Source organism: Mauremys reevesii, linkage group 1 (assembly GCF_016161935.1).
Source record: "Mauremys reevesii isolate NIE-2019 linkage group 1, ASM1616193v1, whole genome shotgun sequence".
Classification (NCBI taxonomy): Eukaryota; Metazoa; Chordata; order Testudines; family Geoemydidae; genus Mauremys; species Mauremys reevesii.
Window position 1 is genome coordinate 270860837 of NC_052623.1, and position 21768 is coordinate 270882604.

Sequence of the window (21768 nt, forward strand, 5' to 3'; positions counted from 1 at the left end):
ATCCCTGCCCAGGGTTCTCATTTCCCCACTTGTTACCCCCCTGGACCCATATCAGCTTTCCCTCCCTCACCTCTGTCTCACCCCCCCCCCCACGAGGGCGGGGGTTCTGCTCTAAGGCTGCCCCCCCCATGCAGCGCTGCTCCAGGAACTCTCTTCTTCTCCCCTGCTAGGTTCCCCAGCAGCTCCCCGCTCCTCCTCCTCCCCTCTTGGCTCCCCCAGCTGCCCATGATTTTATTTTTTTTTATCCAGGGGAGAGCGCGAACGCAGTCCCCCACTACCACAAATTATGCAGTCGAGTTTCCCGCATTTGGGGAAATCGCAGGGGTCAGCACACCCGCAGTGCAATGGATGAGCCTCACCCTGGGAAAACCACCTTCGTGATCATGGTATCTCCCCTGCCAGGTAAGTATGCCAGGCAGGCACCAGGCGCATTGCATGGGGTGATGTCCTGCCCCGAGTGCCCCAGTCCTGCCGGCCGTGGCTCCCCTAGGGGGCGGGCTCAGGCTGGGGATGGGAAGAAAGGTGCGGAGGGTGCTGTGTGTGGCCCTTTAAGGACAGAGAGCATCAGCAAGGATTCAACTGCCTCCCTCCCCTGGGCCCCGCCCTCACCACCGGGACGCACGTGCTCGGCATCTCCATAGGCGCCGAAAATAAACCCCGCCCCAGTTACGCATGCGCAGGACTTTCCCCGCCAATTCTGTGCTTTTCTTTCCCCCAACCACGTGACACCTACTCGCGGCGAGGCCCGGGCGGCGCGCGATGGAAGCGGGCGCGGGGCCGGGGCTGCTGGTCTGCGAGCGGCTCCACGCGCGTCACGACCCGCGCTGGCTCCTGCTGCTGCCCCCGCCGCTCTGCCTGGCCTGCGTCATCGAGACGCTGGGGGACGGCGGCGCCTCGGTACGGAGCCCAGCCGGGGCCTCCCCGCGCCAGCGCGCCCCGCCCCCGCCTGTCGGGACCGCCCGTGGGGGGCGGAGGGGGGGCTCGGGTTCCATATCCGCCCCCTGCGCGTCCCCGCACGGGTCCCCAGCCGGTCCAGCCGCGCCCCGCCCCGCCCCCTGCCTGGCCCGGCTCGGTTCCCAGCCCCGCCCCCTGCCTGGCCCGGCTCGGTTCCCAGCCCCGCCCCCAGCCGGTCCTGCCCCCTGCCTGGCCCGGCTCGGCTTCCCGCCCCCAGCCGGTCCAGCCCCGCCCCACCCCCTGCTTGGCCTAGCACGGCTTGGCTCTATGCCCCAACCCAGTCTAGTCTCGCTCCCTGCCATTCTCACCCCAGGCCTTGCTTGGTCCCGCCCCGCCCCCTGCCGGATCATTCCTCCCAGGTCACTTTACCATGGGATGGTCTCTGTGACTTGAGTCCTGGTCTCTAGTGTGGCAATAGGGCTAGTGCCCTGCCCTGCTGCGTTTCTGGGCTCCAGCACGGGGGTTGCTCAGGCACCTAGGCACACTGGGCTGTTGTCCCCTTGGCCTAGTGTCTTCTTCAGCCCCCCCTTTGCATGTCATGAAGGAAATCACCAGTGATACTTTCCATTCCATCTTTAACTTTCAGCTGGTGCGCAAGACGCATGTGCTGTCTTGCTTCCGTGATGTCCTGGCCTGGCATGCCGTGCCAGTCATCCAGCTGCTGGCACAGGACGAAAGGGTGTGTGTCCATTTCATAGGAACCCTCTTTGGTAAGAGCACCCCCTTTATGTTAACTAATACAGCTAATGGGGGAAGGCAGTGCTGATCTTTACTTTTCTGGGATCCCTCTGCCTCAGTGTTCTCTGTTTCTATCTGCCCCATCTTGACTTTCAAAGCTCTGTGTCATGAATACTGGAGGCAGAACCAGCATATCAGCATGGATCATGTTCTTCTTCTATTTTGTCTCCTTTTTTAAAGTCTTGCTACAAACAGAGAGCTTTTGGGGGTTTGTCTCTTCCCAGAGTGCACTGCTGTTCTGCCACCGCATTGTAAGAGGTATAGAAGAGGTGGCACAGGCACCGAGTTCTACTGGCGCTGGTGGGTGCTCGACCCCCGTCTGTCCCTGGCTCCACCCCTGCCCTGCCCTCATTCCAACCCCTTCCCCAAAGTCCCCATCCCAACTCCACCCCCTCCCTGCCTCTATTGCTACTTCTTCCCCAAATCCCTGCCCCGGCCCTGCCTCCTACCCTGAGCGTGCCATGTTCCCGCTCCTCCCTCCTGGAGCTTGCTACAGCTGTTTGCTGGCAGCAAGCGCTGGGAGGTAAGCGGAGGAGCGGGGACATGGCACGCTCGGGAGGAGGAGGAGGTGGGGCATGGCAGGGAGTGCAGAGCACCCACTAATTTTTCCCTGTGGGTGCTCCAGCCCCGGAGTACCCATGGAATCGGCGCCTATGATAGATGGGACTGCAGCTTTGGGATGAAGTGGTACAAAACCAAAAGGGGGCTGGGTAGAAGCAACACATTGCATGGTTTAATAGCACAATATCCAAAATGCTAATCTGCATGATACCTTTTCAGTTCATGTCTCTGAATTTGTAGAAATTCTCATTGAAGCTTGAGGGCCATTCACCTGCTCCTTTCCAGCCAGTATCACAGTAGAGCAGCATATTCTAAGGGTACGTCTACACTACCCATCGCATTGGCGGGTAGCGATTGATCTATCGGGGATCGATTTATCGCGTGTAGTGTAGACGCGATAAATTAATCCCTGATCACTCTCCCGTTGACTGCTGAACTCCAGCAGTGCGAGAGGTGGAAGCAAAGTCGACGGTGGAGCTGCGGCCGTCGATCTAGTGCTGCGAGAACGCAAAGTAAGTAATTTTAATTCGATCTAAGATACGTCGACTTCAGCTACGCTATTCTCGTTGCTGAAGTTGCGTATCTTAGATTGATCCCCGCTGCAGTGCAGACCAGGCCTAAGGGATTAGGAGAGGTGTCTTTCCAACAATGATCTTTGCTGGCCAGAGCATATGCACGATCGGTTTTTGTTTGCATCACAGCCCTTGCAGGAAGAGTTGGTATGGAATGTTGGCCCATCAAGCAAGGAATAGTAAGGGAGGGGGAAAGTGGTGGGGTGCATAGAGGTCCCAAAAGCTGGTTGTTTCAGTGAATGAATATGTTGGATTCTCTGTTTCTGCCTGGTTACTCCCCAGATCTCATTTACACGTGAGATTTTTCTTGCTCTTCAGGGGAAAATACATCTCAAGATCCCTCCCTCTCATTCTTCTATTCTGACACATTGAATAATTTCAGTGGTGTTTTCCCATTTTGTTTGTACATATGATGCTGTGCATTGTTAGGAACACAGCTTTGTAGATTTTAATAATTTTATTCACCGTTGGCCCAGTACAAACGTGAAGGGAGCAGCCCTGGCCCTGAGGAGTTTACAGACAATTCAGACCTAGATAATATAGTTCTAACAGTAAACACACATGAATCCAATAACTTAGGGGGACAATGCGTGCTTTAAAAACAGGCAATAACCTCAAAAATACCCCTTCTTTATATTTTGGAAGGCTTACTGTAGAGAGGGTTTGGGGGCAGGAACTGTCTTTTACTGTATGTTTGTACATACAGTAGGGTCCTAACTGTGGCTTCCGGGTGTCACTGTACTACATATAATCAATAATAATAAGTATTAAAGAGGGATTGGAATCAGCTGATTTTGGTTTTTTTGGTACACTAGCTTTGGGACGGAGGTCCAGGGGTAAGGGCAGCAGCATGGGGAAGGCAAAACGACCAATGTGGTAGTGTAATAATTGGCCCTACAAATGTACATAATTAAGAACTCAATTGTAAAAAGTATGTGAAAGTTCCTAAAATGTCACAGTAACCTATCAAGAACAAATGTTAATGGGAAAAGGTATGAAAGGGAGACAGAAAAACTGAATTAGTCTAAAGAGAAAGGTTATAGATGTAACTCAAGGATGGTGTTTTAAAAAAAGTGTAAAAACAGTAAGCCAACATTGATGTTTCAAAATCTAGGCCTAATTGGTGGACAAAATAATGATGAGATAGGCTATTCTGCCTACCACTCGTGATGTTCTCCTAGTGTTATTCAGGGCAGTGATTTGCTAGGTCACGCCAATCCTTGACTCTGGGAGTCAGCGTTACCCTGCTCTGCTATGACAACCCTCACTCCTGGGCTGTTCACACACAGCCTCTGGCATGTAAGCTGCTCCTTGGATTGTGCAACCGAATGATACTAGCCAATATCTCTGGTCCCAGCCACAACCCTAGGAACCTCTGTCTTGCAGTGTCCAGTTATGCCCGCTGGACGCTGCAAGCTTATATGAGTTTGTCAGTTTAACAAAGTGATACGTACCAGGCTTGTTATCTCAAGGGGAGTTTCTGACAGGCTTCTGACCAAACACACTGCTTCAGGGAGGGATAGCTCAGTGGTTTGAGCATTGGCCTGCTAAACTCAGGGTTGTGAGTTCAATCCTTGAGGGGGCTACTTAGGGATCTGGGGCAAAAATTGGTCCTGCTAGTGAAGGCAGGGGGCTGGACTTGATGACCTTTCAAGGTCCTTTCCAGTTTTAGGAGATTGGTATAACAAACAGATTTATCAACTACAAAGATAAATGTTAAGTGATTATAAGTCAAAGCACAACAAATCAGATTTGGTCAAATGAAATAAAAGCAAAACACATTCTAAGCTGATTTTAACACTTTCAATGCCCTTGCAAATGTAGCTGCTTCTCACCACAGGCTGGCTGGTTGCTCCTCAGCCAGGCTGTCTGCTTTGATCAGTGCTTCAGTCACTTGGTGTGGTGGCTGTAGATGTAGGTGAAAGAGAGAGGAAGAGCATGGCAAACATCTCCCTTTTATCATGTTCTTTCTTCCCTCTTGGCTTTGCCCCCCCCATCAGAGTCAGGTGAGTATTACCTCATCACAGTCCCAAACTGACCAAAGGAAGGTGGGAGTGACTCACTCAAGAGTCCAACAGATCCTTTGTTCCTGTGAGGCTGGGCTGGTCGCATACATGCCCTGATGAGGTGTGAACTGCCCCTCTGCTTTTGAGTATCAGAGCGGTAGCCATGTTAGTCTGGATCTGTAAAAGCAGCAAAGAATCCTGTGGCACCTTATAGACTAACAGACGTTTTAGAGCATGAGCTTTCATGGGTGAATACCTACTTCGTCGGAACCCACGAAAGCTCATGCTCTAAAATGTCTGTTAGTCTATAAGGTGCCACAGGATTCTTTGCTGCCTCTGCTTTTGGAGGCTTTTTGTCAGGGCTTATTTTAAGCTATGAGGAAACATTTTCAGCCACATAACTATATACCTGTCATAGAATATCAGGGTTGGAAGGGACCTCATCTAGTCCAACCCCCTACTCAAAGCAGGGCTAATCCCCAGACAGATCTTTGCCCTAGGTCACCCCCTCAAGGATTGAACTCACAACCCTGCATTTAGCAGGCCAATGCTCAAACCAGTGAGCTATCGCAGTGCATAGCATCACTATAGCAACAATACTCAGTGTATCATGAGCCTTCCAAAGACACCCAACATAACAAACTTTGCATTGGATGCCACACAATCATATTATAAGGATGAACATGGAGGTGTAGGGTGTTCCCATGAGGTACAGAACGTCCCACACTCCCTATGTGGTCCTTAAATTAAAACACTTTGGAAGAAAAATTGGCTACTGAATGAAGCTTCACTATCATGGCTGCCACCCTGATGATCTACCAGGGCACCAGGCTTTTATCATCCATATCCTAAAAAATGTCTTGACCAAACCAGGCCAAAAAAGAGCCCCAAATGACATTGCCATCTCTGCTGGTTCCAGTTATATCCCAAACACCACCTAAAATAAAACAAAATCAAATGTTAACAACAACAGCAACGCCAACAGCTCAAGCCACCCTCAACCAATTTATTCTCTTGTCCCTAAAATGACAGTTTTTACCATTTAAAAAACTGCCAAACAAAGGGGTTTTTTTTCCTTCTAAAAACTCTCTCCAGCTAATTCCCCAAACAACAAAAAAGTTGTTTAAAATAAAAACCTTGTTTAATACTTTACCTTTCAAATTCTTTAACTGTTTTCCTTTCTTTAATTTAAAAGTTTTTTTAAAAAATGTAATGGTATGTTTCCAAGGTCCTAAGCAGGCTGAGGTCTCTGTATACCAAACCCCACACCTGGTTTAATACTGTTTAATGTTGGACAGTGATTGGGTTATGTTAACACCTTTAGCCAATTTATTTAATCTAAATCAATACAACATTGGAAAAAGATAAAAAAAGGAGTGAGTTTTGGGAGGAACATAGGCAGAAGAAAGAGAGGTTAAAAGTGAAAGAGGGAAGAGATGCAGGCTGGGATATTGTGAAAGGCCATGATGGTGAGCATGAATAGTTTGAATTTAACTTGGAAAGTGAAAGGAAGCTAACTCTACAATATTCCGTAATAAAGGTAATTGATCCTATGATGTAGAGGGGATGGGATGAGGCAGGAAATAAAACTGCTTTCTCCAGACCCAGTGTCTCAGTATTGTTCAGTTGGTCAGCTGTTTTATGTGGAGGGTTTTTGTCCCTTTGAACCATCAGAAGCAAAATACTGAACTAGAAATGTTGGTAGAACAGGCCCGGTAGGGCAGAAGAAGGGACCAATGCTCTGATTTAATGTGGAAGGAGGTGGGGTACTGGATTAGTAGTCTGATCTGGTGCAGCAAAAGGTGGGATGATGGTCAAATCTTATGTTCTGGTTGTGAAAATAAAAGATTATGTTAAACAGTTTTGTAACAATAGATTAAGTTTACCTCTGGAATAGTCTCAACGGGAATGTGAATTTCTAATGCTGGTAGTGTTTAATTTTAGGCTAAATAATCTGTTTGGCAGTGTTCACTGCTGTAAGGGAACAGGAACAAAACTGTTCATGGCAGGAGTGGGTAGAACATAAGAGACTGATCTGACAGTCTGTAACTTCTGGGATTCTGGATAGTGTGGTGTGTGTGTTCTAGAAACAGACTTTTGTGAGGTGGATTTAATAATACCAGTCACAGACACTCAAATGTGCTGGTGATGTGGGTTGTGTATGTACTTAGATGGGTGAAAACAATTATTTTAGCAAAAAAAACACAACAAAAAAACCTCTCACTAAACCCCCTAAAAATAAAAACACAGCAAGCAAGTTAAAAGATTACAAGTTAGGCTGTATGCTTCAGCCTCTTGTGAATTGGATACAGGGAGCACCTTGAATCCTGCTCCCAAAGAGCAATGCCTTCCCAGTCTTGACCAGAAAGACAGGTTGGTCTAACATGAAGCAGGGCTAATAAATGGGGAAAATGCAAGAGTCCTGGAAGGTCCCCAGGATTCCTTTCAAAATCAAGCCCCAACACTGATGATCTCAAATGGGGGATATATTATGTAATTGTGGTTTATATGTGAGTTGATCTTTCAGGGATGTTGCATACAGCAGAAGACAGTAGTGCACTGGATCTACCCACTGAAGGTGAGAGGGAGGTTCTGGGTCTCACTGGCAGGTTGGGAAGAGGAATCTACTGTATCTGGTTGGATGCTGATAGTCTCAGCAACTTCACAAATTGAAGAGAGCAGCTGTTCCTTCTCCTTGCCGGGGTGCTTTGCATGCACAGTGAAAGGGGTATAGTTTCCTAAGAGTTGTTTTTGGGGGAAGCACACCCACAGCTCATTTAATCTTCGGCATTTCTGCTGACACTGGTGTCTTTCTCACAAAAATCTTAAGAGCTGAACTGAAAAATAACCAACTCTCTTCAGAGAGGGTATCAGTTTTCAGTCAGTAGGAATGTGGGCTGGATTTCACATGGTGACACAGAGGTAAAGTGTCTTTGTCACATTACTAATCCTCTGAGATGTGCACACTCCCAAACCGTAAAACAGTTTAACTTATTGGTGCCTCATACCTGAAGGTTTTCATAGATTTTAAGGCCATAAGGGACTGTTAGATCATCTATTCTGAGCTCCTGCATAACGAAGGCCTTACAATTTTATCCTCTTACCTCTGCATTGAGCCGTAACTTGTGTTTGGCTAAAGCACATCTTCCAGAAAGGCCCAGAGTCTTGATCTGAAATCATGAAGAGATGTAGAATGCACCATGTTCCTTGATAACTTGTTCAAAGGGTTAACCACCCTTCACTGTTAATGTGTCACTGAATACCCTAACAATATAAACAGAAAAAAGTATGTTCCATAAAAGCATATGCCCTAAACAAAATACACAATGGGAGCAAAGTAAACCCACAACAACCATTCATATAATATCAAACAGTATACCCTGACTCCATCCTCTTTGTATTACCTCCACAATAGCTTTCTTGTCTGTTTGGTTGTCTGCTGGAAAACTTTTACCTCTTAAGTCAGTCTGAATGTTCCTTATACCCATGGAAAGCCTGTGATCTAAACATGTCAGAAATAGTTTTGGTTCTTCGTATCAGGCAAGAGGTGACCAACGGGCATCAGAGGTTATGCAGATTTTTTTTTACTTGGAAAGCAGTTGTCTTGCTTCGTGCAACTCACTGGTTGTTTTGTTAGTAAAGCCAAAAATGATATGCAAATGGAATCTAGTGAACCTAGTTTCTTGTTGATTTCCATTATTCCACCTCCTCCTTTTCACTAGGGCAGATGGAATAAGGTTTTCTTGCAGTTACTGTGAGCCAAAAATAATAGGTCTTAATTGGTGCCGAGGAGGTGGAAAGGTACAATTGGAACACCAAGCTGTAGAAATAGGACTTGATATGCAGAATAATCACAACAGGTGTAAATAACACCTAGGTCTTATCATCGGTAGATCTCAAAGCACTTTACAAAAGAGGTCAGTTTCATCATCCTACGTTTGGGGAAAATGAGGGAGAAAAGTGGGTTGGTAGCACTCACCCAGCAGCAGAGCTGGGGCTCAAACACAGGTCTCCTGTGTTAAGTCAGCCCCTTGTCCACTGGGCTATTACAACCTGGTCTGTAACAGACTCCCAGGTACTATTAAAGAACCTAATACTAGATAAGGGCCCCTCAAATTATATCTGGTCATCAACTGTGTCCTGATCTAATCTCAGAAAGGAAGTGTGGGAAACTTGTCCTATGCACTACTTATTGAGTGTATTTTTGCTTTGAACAAGGGACTAATTCTTTTCCAGCCTGATATCTCTTTGTTACTTGATAGCCTAACACTGAATTGGTGACTGGAAGTTAATTTCCTTGTAAACAGATGGCAGTCACTAATGCAGGGTTTATGATGACTTCACTGCAGAAAGATCAAGCTGGGGCAGGAGGAATATCAAATAACAGCAAAGGGAATGCAGATGTTACTCTGCTTTATAAGCACCTCATAGACTTTAAGGTCAGAAGGGACCATTATGATCATCTAGTCTGACCTCCTGCACAACACAGGCCACAGAATCCACTTCTATAACAATCCCATCCACTTCTATAACAAACCCCTAACCTATGTCTGAGTTATTGAAGTCCCCAAATTGCAGTTTGAAGACCTCAAGCTGCAGAGAATCCTCCAGCAAGTGACCGGTGCCCCATGCTGTTTAACCTCCATATGCGTTAAACACGTTCTCCACCTGGTCGGTAAAGCTCTGTGGAAGATGTGTTCTGAGTACACTCTGGTATGTGTTATTGTTACTGATCCTGTTTCTTCTGCTCAGTTCTGGTGCGACTTGTGGTGGAGCTGAAGTTGGAGCAGTATGTACACTGTGTGTTGGATGAAAGCCAGAAAGAGGTCAGTAAAGATTATTTCCTTGCTCCCTTTGGTCCCCCAAGTTTGAAAATATGGAAAGTTACACACTATTGTGAACGGGCTCTTGAGGAATGTCCTAAATGCTGCTGCTGCTGCCTTTGTGACTCTGGCAATGTTGACATCTGCCCTGGAATTTTTACCATCGTATCCCCTCCACCATGGCAACATGGCATCCTCTGTGGTTTCTCTTTTCCCTCCATTACTGCGGCAGTAATATGGGCAGCTTTTCAGACCTGGAGCTGCTTGGCAGGTCTGCTCCCTTCGCTTGTGCTCTCTTCATTGCCAGATTCATCACAAAATGTCAGACTTCCCCAGAGCACAGAAGCTTGGGAGACAGCAGAGATAGGGAGAGGGTTAGCCAGCTCCCCCATCCACCTACACATCAGCTCGGGGGGTGCAGCAGCAGGGCAGAAACCAGGAGGAGATTATTGCTGGGAGATTTGGTGGATGTGTTTAGGGACAATTGTATGGACAAACAAATATCTTCCGCTGATTTATCCTGAACAGTTAAGGGGGTTCCACTGGCTAAGAAGGTCCCATTTCATGGGGTTCATTGCACCATGAGGGGAGTTCACCATTTTGTGTGTGTTTCCCATTTTGGGCCACATTCTTATTGGTGGTTTGTTTTCTTCCCTTCCCAGTTATGTAAGGCAGCCACCATGAGAGGGAGCCTGCCTATGTTTAATCTCCTGGGTAAACTGGCAGATGTCATCCCGGGTTTAGCTGATATATTGGTAATTGAACACGGTGAGTCATACTTCATTATATCATGGTAACATTTAGAGGCCCTGAGAGAGTGAAACAGACACTAAAACAACGATGAGTCTGGTGGCACCTTAAAGACTAACAGATTTATTTGGGCATACGCTTTCGTGGGTAAAAACCCCACTTCTTCAGATGCATGGAGTGAAAATTACAGATACAGGCATATATATACTGGCACATGAAGAGAAGGGGGTTGCCTTACAGGTGAAGAACCAGTGTTGACAAGGCCAATTCAGTCAGGGTGGATGTGGTCCACTCCCAATAATTGATGAGGAGGTGTCAATACCAAGAGAGGGGAAATTGCTTTTGTAGTGAGCCAGCCACTCCCAGTGATCTTCCTGAAAACACCATCCTGGCCACCATGGATGTAGAAGCGCTTTACACCAATATTCCACATGAGGATGGACTATAAGCTGTCAGGAACAGTATCCCGGATGAGGCCATGGCACACCTGGTGGCTGAGCTTTGTGACTTTGTTCTTACCCACAACCATTTCAGATTTAGGGACAACTTATACCTTCAAGTCAGTGACACTGCTATGGGTACCCGCATGGCCCCACAGCATGCCAACCTTTTTATGGCTGACTTAGAGCAACGCTTCCTCAGCTCTCGTCCCCTAGTACCTCTCCTCTACTTGTGCTACATTGATGACATCATCATATGGACCCACAGGAAGGAGGCCCTTGAAGAATTCCACCTGGATTTCAACAATTTCCACCCTCCCATCAACCTCAGCCTGGACCAATCCACACAAGAGATCCACTTCTTAGACACTACAGTGCTAATAAGTGATGGTCACATAAACACCACCCTATATTGGAAACCTACTGACCGCTATATGTACCTACATGCCTCCGGCTTCCATCCAGGACACATCACACAATCCATTGTCTACAGTCAAGCCCTAAGATACAGCCGTATTTGCTTCAATCTCTCAGACAGAGACAAACACCTACAATATCTTTATCAAGCATTCTTAAAACTACAATACCCTCCTGGGGAAGTGAGGAAACAGACTGACAGAATGAGATGGGTACCCAGAAGTCACTTACTACAGAAGAGGCCCAACAAGGAAAATAACGGAACACCACTGGCCATAACGTAAAGTCCCCAGCTAGAACCTCTCTAGCACATCATCAACGATCTACAACCTATCCTGGAAAACAATCCCTCACTCTCACAGACCTTGGGAGGAGGGCCAGTCCTTGCTTACAGACAGCCCCCCAACCTGAAGCAAATACTCACCAGCAACTACATACCGCAGAAACACTAACCCAGGAACTAATCCCTGTAACAAATCCCATTGCCTACTCTGTCCCCATATCTTCTCTAGTGACACCATCAGAGGACCCAACCACATCAGTCACACCATCAGGGGCTCATTCACCTGCACATCTACTAATGTGATATATGCCATCATGTGCCAGCAATGCCCCTCTGCCATGTACATTGGCCAGACTGGTCAGTCTCTATGTAAAAGAATAAATGTACACAAATCAGACATCAGGAATGGTAACATACAAAAGCCAGTAGGAGAACACTTCAATCTCTCAGGACATTCAATAACAGATTTAAAGTAACCATCCTTCAACAAAAAAACCCTTCAAAAACAGACTTCAAAGAGAAACTGCAGAGCTACAATTCATTTGCAAACTTAACACCATTAATTTGGGCTTGAATAGGGACTGGGAGTGGCTGGCTCACTACAAAAGCAATTTCCCCTCTTTTGGTATTGACACCTCCTCATCAGTTATTGGGAGTGGACCACATCCACCCTGTCTGAATTGGCCTTGTCAACACTGGTTCTTCACTTGTAAGGCAACTCCCTTCTCTTCATGTGCCAGTACATACTTATGCCTGTATCTGTAATTTTCACTCCATGCATCTGAAGAAGTCGGGTTTTTTTACCCACGAAAGCTTATCTTTCCAAACAAAACTGTGTCAAGGGGTAGCCGTGTTAGTCTGGATCTGTAAAAAGCAACAAAGAGTCCTGTGACACCTTATAGACTAACAGACATATTGAAGCATAAACTTTTGTGGGTGAATACCACGGCATGCGTCTGACAAAGTGGGTATTCACCCATGAAAGCTTATGCTCCAAATAAATCTGTTAGTCTTTAAGGTGCCACCGGACTCCTCGTTGTTTTTGTGGATACAGACTAACATGGCTACCACTCTGATACAGACACTAAGTCACTTTCCCAAGGTCCCAAAGCAAATCTGTGGCAGAACTAGGCATTGGACCCAAATCTCTTGAGTCCCTGTCCAGTGCTTAGCCATGAGGCTGCTCTACCTCTCCTGGCTAGTTCGGCCTGTTGAAGACCAGCCTTAGTGGACTGGAATTTGGAGCTCTGTTTGCCTCGTGGGAGACATGCATGTGGTTGCACTTCCCCAAGGTAGGAGTGTTGGTGCGAGAATGCTCAGCCCCTGAGTAGAGGGGTGGGGGAGTGGGGGTGGGCGTGTGTATTGTTATGTAGTTTAACCGTGAGCCCCCCTGGACAATTCTTACAGCATCACTCACTCCTCAGAGAATCACAGCAGGTGGCCCCACATCTCTTAATATAAGGCTTGATTAGGGAAAGAGGGAAAGGTCAGTTAACATGCATTAGCTAATCTCAACCTAACCTCAACCTCTTTTCCTAGCCTGCATGGACAGGTCTGTAAAGTGTTTGTGGAGGCTTTTGCAGGGAATGTGCCTCTGCCGGATGACTTAGAAATGTCGTTACCAGAGTTTTCTCTCAACTGCGGTCATTGTTTACCACTCTAGGTAACTTAATGGAACACCTGCTGGCAGGCTTGATGTACCCCAACGAGGGTGTAAAGGCTGCTGTCTGCTATCTTTATGGCAAGCTGTACTCTTCCCCCACTAGTTCAGAAAGGCTGTCAGTGCACTTCACAGAGAGGCTGTGTGACCTCTTCCTGGCTACCCTAGGGAATGCACAGACAAAGGAACTGCAGGTTAACTGCATGGGTAAGACATGGGTAAGACATCTCAGAGAAACAAAAGATGTGGGGTTGTCTTTGATAGTTTGGGATTCTAATGTGTGCTGGACTCTGGATTGTTCCTCAGAACTCTGAACTTGCAAACTCTCAGCTGGTTGGACTATTCCGTAGGTAGTGAGTGTACTTGTCCACAGCTGCTGATCCCTTCTGTTACTGCACAACAATCATTCATCCTAGCCCCATTGCCAAACCCTCCTAGTATAACCAGGGAAGCAACACACCCTGTCACACTTTGTTGCTGGAACCCCAGTGGTGCCTGCTGAAACTGTCTCTGAAGGCCTCCAGCTTGCACCCTGGCTTGACCTGTCCCAATTTGACTGTGTCATCTTCCTGGAAATCAAGTAATCCCCTAAGGTTAAAGTGACTGATTCCAACCTCTACATACAATCAGATAGATTGGTATTGTAAAATAGTTGGATTGATTCTGAGAAATGCAACTTGGAGATATGAAGTGTCTCGTAGTTTAGGCTGAAAAACAAAAATGGAGATTGGCTTTCTCTCAGAGGCGCCGACTTTCCAATATGCCCACCCTCACCCCACACCTTGCCCTGTCTCTTTCCGCCCCCTCCCCGAGCGTGCTGCATCCTCACTCCTCCCCCTTCCCGCTGAGAGCCTCCTGCATGCTGTGAAATAGTTGATCATGGCAGGCGGGAGGCACCGGGTTGGAGGGGGGAGGAGCTGATTGGCGGGGCCCACCGATGGGCAGGAGGCACTGCAGGAGGAAGGTGGGGGCTGATATGGGGGCTGCCAGTGGGTGCTCAGCACCCACCATTTTTTTCCCCATGGGTGTTCCAGCCCCAGAGCACCCACGGAGTCAGCGCCTATGCTTTCTCTAAGCTTCTGGATGATGCAGTCAGAGCCATCGTTTTGCATAGAGCAGTGATGTCATGCAGTACACAGGATGGTTTCGGCTACATTCACACAGCTCAAATGCACACCACACAGCGATCTCTCCCTTTACTGTAGAAGGGGAACAGTAGTCTGCTTGCTTTTCACATCCAGCAGTCAGCCATTTGTAACAGATGTCTCTTTTCAAAAGTTCACTCCAACAGCCCTGGTACATCACTTCTGACCTTACATTAGAGTGTTGTCTACAAAATCTCTTGTTTATGATTTGCATCAGTGCATGTAACAATGTGCACTGTATGTTTATAATGTGCTGCTTGTGGTAGGTTCTTTAAACTTGTAGCAGTTACAGAAATGGGATTATTAAATGGGTAGGTATGAGAGCAGGTCCGGAGAATGGATAGCAAGAGGTGTGAATGGTTGGCAGTAGTAAGTACCTGGGGGAGAAACTGGTGATTGGGTCCCTGGCTGCAAGCAGCAGAGAAGTGGCTGGTTTTGAGCTGCGCTTTAAAAAGAGTTTGGAGGTGAGGAATCGGAAAGGCAGAAGGAGTGGATCAGGTTGTGCTAGAAAGCTGGTGCAATGGCAATTAAAGAATCCAGTGATAGAAGAGGGAACAGGGAATGGAGAGAATCAGAAATGGCAAAGAGGAGAATTGGGGATGAGGGTGTGTGTGTAACGCATTGATGGATGGTGGAGATACATGGGGGCATGGCCAGAGAAAGCCCTGAATGTAAGCAGAAGGGTTTTGTCAACAATACAGCAGTGGGTAAGGAGTCAGTGACATGTTTCAGGACAGGATATTGTGAAGCTCCCAATCCTCCCCACTCCCAGTTTGCTGCTTGTTCTTTCTCTCCCTTTGCAGGTTTGCTAAAGGAGCTGCTGAATTCTGACCATTTTGTATCAGTTATTATGAGCAATTCAAGAAAAGAGGCAGATTCTGAGAATACTGAATTGTTGGAGGGAGAGAACCCACTGCCACTAGTGCTCAAAAAGGTAATTGTTGAAGGGGTTACCACATCTCTCAACATGTCTTGTACAAGTGGCCAGTCAAATTATCTCTTACTGTGAGGTGAGTTATCAATAGGAACAGTTATTTGCTGCACTGGTTCAAGTAGCTTCCCCCATACTGATCAATGTCAGATGCAGCCTAGGAAGGTGGAAATCCCCCATAATGCACCAGTTGTTCAATAGTGCACCAGTAGTGAGTGGAATTTCTTCCTGATCCTAGCTCTGTTTAGCTTATACTCTGAAGCATGAGGATCAACATAGCTCTTGTAAGCATTAGGAGGGAGGGATAGCTCAGTGGTTTGAGCATTGGCCTGCTAAACCCAGGGTTGTAAGTTCAATCCTTGAGGGGGCTATTTAGGGCAAAAATCTGTCTGGGGATTGGTCCTGCTTTGAGCAGGGGGTTGGACTAGATGACCTCTTGAGGTCCCTTCCAACCCTGATAGTCTATGGTGTGATTACAAAGCTATTCATAGGCATCTTTAATGTTTTTCTTAATCTTGCTAAGTTACTTGCCTTGGTATTATCTTGCCATAGCAAGGTACACTAGATAATTATATGTTGCTTAAAGAGATTTCTTTTTGCCTGTTTTAAATTGGTCTTTTTCAAGCTCCCTCTAGGAATTCTTTCCTAATCAAGTCTGTGGTTTTGATTTTTTTCTTCATTTCTGTTTCCACACAGCTGTTGCTGTCCAGAGATGAGATGCTACAGGTGGCAAGTGTTCAATGTATGACTGCTGTGCTTGTGCATTCTCCTATCAAATATGCTCCTGCCTTCATTCATGCAGACATCCCAGGTGAAGAAATACAATAATACCTTGTAGTTCTACAGTGTCTTTCCCTCTGGGGGTATCTTAACAGTGTACAGTTTATGCACATAGGTAATCGGCCTCAATCCATGTAATGCATCCACCTCTGGGGTAGTCACAGCAGCCATTCTGCAGCAACAAAAACCACCAACGTTATTCTAGGAAGAGAAGTGAAAAATAAGCTCCTAGTTGAAATTGTAGGGGGAGTTTTATGTAGACAGAATGTAATGTCCTAAATTGGAATTTGGGCAGGTCATCAAGTTTAAGACTCCTCTTGCAAAAAGTGCCAATGAGGGTACTTATTATCCGTAATTGGTGTAAAGACAGCACTTCTAAATGCATAGCACTGCTAGGAGGCATTGCTCCAGTAGTGATTCAGAGCATAGACCATCCTTTACCAAATTACTAATTACTTCCTGCAGCATTTGAATTTTCCTTTGAAGTCTCCCATCCAAGAATTAACCTGGCCTACCCCTGCTTAGATTATGCATTCTCATGGCATGCATAACTGCAGAACCCAAACAAGCCAACGTCTAGCCTGAGTTAACCCTATATCATCCCCTTGACTTCAGTGGGGTTGCACAGGATGTAATTCAGCTCAGACTTTGGCCCAGGATGCCAGCCCAGGAAGATGTTAAATTTTCATTTCCCCTCCGCAGAGGAATTAATCACTTTGGTTTTGTGCATCCCCTACTTTGGATGTGTGAGAGTTTGAGAGGCGGGGTCCCAGCTGCTGTGACAAAGCTGGCTTTATCCCTTAAATCATGTTAAAGTCTATAGCCATATTTCAGCTGCCTGCTAGCTATGTACCAGAAGGATATCAGCCCACTTGCCTTCAGGACCCTGCTGCTCTTTAGTCACTTTATTTTGAGGATGATATATCCATCATTTTCCTCTGCGTTCTCCCTATCTTTCTTTAAGAGTCCTATTTCACAGTAATCCTCGCTTTGGCTGAGCAAAGCAGGAATCCCTTTTTCCTTCAGGACTCATCAGTGCTGCTGAACACCATCCAGAGGTAGTGGGTGGTTGTCTCCTCTTCCCTAGGGACTATTACTGAGTGTTACTGTTAAATTAGTATGGCAGTAGGGTGGAAACAAGAAGACGTTGCTCCCAGTTACAGCCTCTGTTGTTCTCCCTGGCCCCCTAGGGGCAGTTGTGCCATGCATGGTGGAGATGCTGTTTTACTAGGGTTGTTTTATTTGTTTGTTTGCAGAATTCCTGTTTGAGTGTCTCTTCTGCACCAATGAAATTCTCCTCTGGTCGGTTTATTGCTGCCTGCTGCTCCTAACTGAGGAGCGGCTTTTCTTTTCCAAGTGTCACACAGTCTATGGTAGGTCCCAGTCCTTCCTAACCTGTCAAAATTGCTTGAGTAATATCACATGGACACTGAGGATGTAGCTGGGGTTTCAGAGCCTTTTACTGCAAGGTCACTGGTCCCAGATTAGTAGTAACTGAAAATTGTTCCCATACGATGCTTGTCTGGAGACTTCCATGACATAGGTTTATGGTGCCTGAGTCCAGTTCTTGGTGGGCACGTGTCCACATTACAGAAGCCACCAGCACTGTTGATATTAACTGGCATCTTGCTGGCAGTCTCTACAAAGATGCAAAGGACATAGGAAGACAGAAGCTGATTTCACCATTAGGGTATGTCTATATTTGAACTGGGAACATGATTCCTGACTCGTGTAGACATACCCACCCTAGCTCTGCTCAAGTCAGCACCTAAAAACAGCAGTGTGTCTGCGCCAGCACAGGCGGTGGCTTGGGGTAGCCACCTGAGTGTGTACCCAGAAGAGTGGGTGGGATTGTACTTGGGGTAGATACCCCAAGCAGCCGTCTGGGCCACCAGAGCCACACTCCTGTTTTTAGGTGCTAGCTCAAGCAGAGCTAGTGCAGGTACGTCTGCGTGAGCTTGGAATCATACCTTCCAGCTCAAATGTAGATGTGCCTTTGCAAGGGAATCTGAGGCACGTTGGCAGGGAGCAGAGTATATGGGGAACGTTTTGCTGCCACTGCCTATGCCCTGCCAATGTTAGCAGATCCTCCAACCCTCGCTCCCCTTTGAAAATTCATCTCCCACCCCCATCATAACTCTTCTTGGGTTTTTGGTGTGTGTGTTAAAATCTCCCTGATGACATCTCGTGAATGCATGCCCCTCTGCAGGCATCGAATCTGTGGTGAGGAGCCTGAAAGGGATCCTGCAACTGAATAATGTGGAGCTGCACAAGCAGGGACTCTTGCTGTTCACTGAAATACTGAAACGGTAAGGGACCTCCTGCCCGCTCACACGTCACTGAGTTGGAGGACATTGCGAAGGCAAGGGAGAGCACCTGTTCACTAAAGAAGGGCCTGAGGGCAAGTTTCAGATAAAACTGACTCATCCACATCTCATGCACCACCTACCAAAACAACTGCCCCATAGTAGCTCCCTTGGCAGTGTCAGCAGAGAACTGAGGGACTGAGTGAACTGTCCTCTCTGCCTTGGGAAGGACACCTCCAAGGTAGGACAGAGGCACATTGATGGGGAAGAGGACGGGGAAACCAGGGGACTGGGTCAGTGTATGTGAGCAGCTCGGCACTGCCTGTGCTGCTTTATACCTAAACTGAGAGCACAACCTCCAGGGCTTTCAGCCCAACACCTGTCACCTGGATTAAATTTTACATAGAAACACTAGGCTGAAATATGAATTTGTTTCCCTTCACTCTTCTTTTCTGCAAAATAGGAGAATTCATGTAGTGTCTGGCTTTAATTCCCCCCTTATTTCTTTGCCTCTCCATCACCTCAGTATCTCATCCTTTTTTTTTTTTTGCTCAGTTCCCCAAGCTGAATTTCTGTGACATGATATTACAGTCATTCCTGTAACAATAACAGAAAATGTGATGCTATTGGCACAAGATGGTGCTGGCAGTACAGGATCCGTCAGAAGGAGAGAAACTGGGATATGGGAAGAGAAAAGCTCTTTCTCAAAGTACACTTCTCTGCATTAGTCATTGCAAATGGAAGAGAGGCTAATATCATGCCAAGCTAATGGCATTTTTAGTACAGTATGTGTTCTTGTTTGCTATGCTTTGAAGTACAGTGTTTCTTTCAGATCCTCTATTTTGTGCTGGGGAAAGGGATCCCATCAATGATCCTCTAGTTTTTTCCCCTTCTACTTGCTGTCTAAGGGCTCCTCCATAATATTTGTGAAGGAAAGGGTGAAACATTCAGTGAGGCATGGACCACGAGAGGTTCAAGTCCTGGCTGAATATGCACAGCCAGAGAGCAGGGCTAATAGAGAGAGGCCACAGGGGCTTCAAGGATTAGGGATGATGCCTTGAGGGAAAAATTTGAGGAGAAAGCCAACAGTAATGCTGACATTTCCTCTTTTTTCGGGATTTTTCTCAATTTTGAAGCCTCTGTGATGTTGAACATCTGGGCAGTCCAGTCAAGGTCACTGTACACACAGAAATGACAACATTTTTAACACGCAGCATTGTATCCACTATCTCTCCAGACATGAATTGTTACACTGAGGGAGTTCTCACTCTCTCACTCACTCTCATCTTATGTTTCTTCCCCATCCCAGGAGCTTCACTCGCGTTTTCCTCCCCCCCCAGCTCTCTCCTCCTCCTCCCCCCCCCTGCCCAGTCAGAGTGTCCATTACTACCCTGGGATTGGGGGTGGTCACCCCCAAGTATGTGTCCATCTCTAACTGAGGGTTGCTGCATTGCAGCAACACCTCCTCTCCCCCACACCACCACAGTCACTGGCCAAAGGGGTGGCTGAACACAGGAATCCATCCCTTAGGAATCCAGTCACTTTTCGAAAGGGTCAGGTGGTCTGGGGTACTCAGCGCACTCCACCTGCAGGAGTGTCAGCACAGGAGGAGCAGTGGGCAGAGTTTGGGACCCAAACAGAGATGCTGCTGTTTAGACCTTTCCTCCAAGGCAAAGTTACATCATAAAGTGCCCTACTGCAGTGATGTTTGTGCCCCCAGTCAGTAGGGAAGCGTTTCTCAAGGATTAGTGTTTCAAACAAGGAAGTGCCACGATACTGCAAGAGAAACTCTTTTCATGGCGTTTCCAGCCTCTCTGGAAGCAGGGTATTTGTTTCCTTATTTAGAAATGTCTCTGTTCAGGTAGGCATTCAGGTACCAGAGTGTTGAGCATGGTGTGAAATCCTAGGTAGGTGAGTTCATTCTCTTGTAGGGAGGCTGTTTGTCCTGAAGTTTTCAGACTAGTGTTTGCTGATCCAATCAGTTAACCATCCACACACTTAGGTTTTTCTCCAAACCTTTTGACATTTGCCTGTCATGAATGGTGCTGGGATCCAGCCATAACAGACTCATAGACACCATGAATGTTTTGCTTGGAGACTACATGAAATCCTTGGAGAGTCACTATCTCAGTACAAAGCTAGGACTTTGCTGTGTGACGTCTGGTAGTATGGCCTGAAGCTGCAAGACTTAATGTCTTTTGGGGAATAAGGACAGAAGACTGAGATGGTCTTATTTTTCATACTCTCTTTTCAAGCAGGGGTGGTCACAAAGCTTTACTCATTCGCTCTTTGTTTCCCCTTCTCAGGCAACCAGTGGAAATCAAGTTATTCACAAATCTAGCCATGTGTAAAGATGCCATTGGTGTTCTTGTGGAGGCAGTAAAATGTCCGGTGCTGGAGGTAGCAGTAGAGGCTGTGAAAGCTGTGTCTGCTATTCTGAGGTAAGCAGGAAGGGGTCTGATAGGCTTCTTTCAGGAGAGATGTATTTTGGATGTGACACATCTGTCTTATCCATATTGGCCTCTTCAGATCTACTCCTGTCTGTCCAAATCCATCACAGTTGCTTTCAGTCCAGTTACAGACTGAAGGCAGGAGCGAGTTGGTGAAGGTGTGCTACTGTCAATCAAGTCTTTCTTCGTGCTGACCATGCTACGACATGTGACCTTCTTGGGAGTTCTGTCTCCAATGGGGAAAGTTCAGAGGCTTCTTCCAAGTCCCAGCTGCTGTCGTTCTTTCTCCCTGTCTCCACAGGAAGGACCACTTGAGCTGCCCCCCAGTGCAGTATGTAGAGTTGCAGAAACTGATTCAGACTATGCTGAAGCGGTGCGCTGACCTATCACTGCCACCCATTAACAGGAGGCCCGCAGTAAGTCAAGGAGGACCACTGCTGCTTCTCAGCAGGCCTTGCGGATGATGGCCTTTGTATATAGCTGGCATATGGATGCCGCATACACTTACACTTCCCCCTTTTTCCATGGGTGGTGGGTAGCCCTCAGGGATTCCCACAGTTTCCCTTTATTCTTCCTCCTCTGGAAAGGCCTCAGTTCCTCTCTGATTGAGGAAGGCTGGGTATTGGTCCCTCTGGAGGTCATTCTTGATTCTGCCAGATCAATGGAAATGTGGGGAGGTTTGCTAAGAAGTGGTGCAAGGCATTCCTTCCCTCAGGGCTGAGTTTCCTCCCTCCATGTGTCCTCAGCTCCAAGAGAGTTCAAGCTCCCCATGTTCAGGGCTTCTTCACAGCATGCTTCCTCCTTCATGTTTATTACCAGTAATGTTCCTCACTCTGCCTTATCTTAGAGGGTCACATTCCATGGGCTGTGACCCCCTCTCAGCAAGAGAGCTACCAGCAATCATTTGGATTGCATATCCGGTCCTCTTCTCATGAAGGGGAATTGGGCAAAG

The 21768-nt window shown here is 47.1% G+C and overlaps 1 protein-coding gene and 1 non-coding gene across 7 annotated transcripts in view; one reads left to right on the forward strand and one right to left on the reverse strand.

The window, feature by feature from the left end:
• Positions 1-246: 246 nt before the first annotated feature.
• Positions 247-410, reverse strand: LOC120396157. Its single transcript, XR_005593024.1, has one exon. It is a non-coding gene; the product is annotated as a U1 spliceosomal RNA (small nuclear RNA).
• A 290-nt stretch (positions 411-700) lies between these two features.
• MEI1 (meiotic double-stranded break formation protein 1) overlaps positions 701-21768 on the forward strand; it is a 52337-nt gene continuing 31269 nt past the window's right edge. For 3 of the 6 annotated variants that reach the window (XM_039498016.1, XM_039498026.1, XM_039498055.1), the window contains exons 1-12: positions 701-897; positions 1541-1664; positions 7359-7409; positions 9584-9657; positions 10317-10422; positions 13208-13411; positions 15153-15283; positions 15977-16091; positions 17317-17433; positions 18270-18369; positions 20673-20807; positions 21118-21232. In XM_039498016.1, the coding sequence (XP_039353950.1) occupies positions 760-897; positions 1541-1664; positions 7359-7409; positions 9584-9657; positions 10317-10422; positions 13208-13411; positions 15153-15283; positions 15977-16091; positions 17317-17433; positions 18270-18369; positions 20673-20807; positions 21118-21232 (1410 nt within the window). In that variant the 5' untranslated portion in view covers positions 701-759. Of the gene's footprint in view, positions 898-1540; positions 1665-7358; positions 7410-9583; positions 9658-10316; positions 10423-13207; positions 13412-15152; positions 15284-15976; positions 16092-17316; positions 17434-18269; positions 18370-20672; positions 20808-21117; positions 21233-21768 lie in introns of those variants that run through there. The other 3 variants (XM_039498046.1, XM_039498036.1, XM_039498066.1) reach the window with 3 other exon arrangements.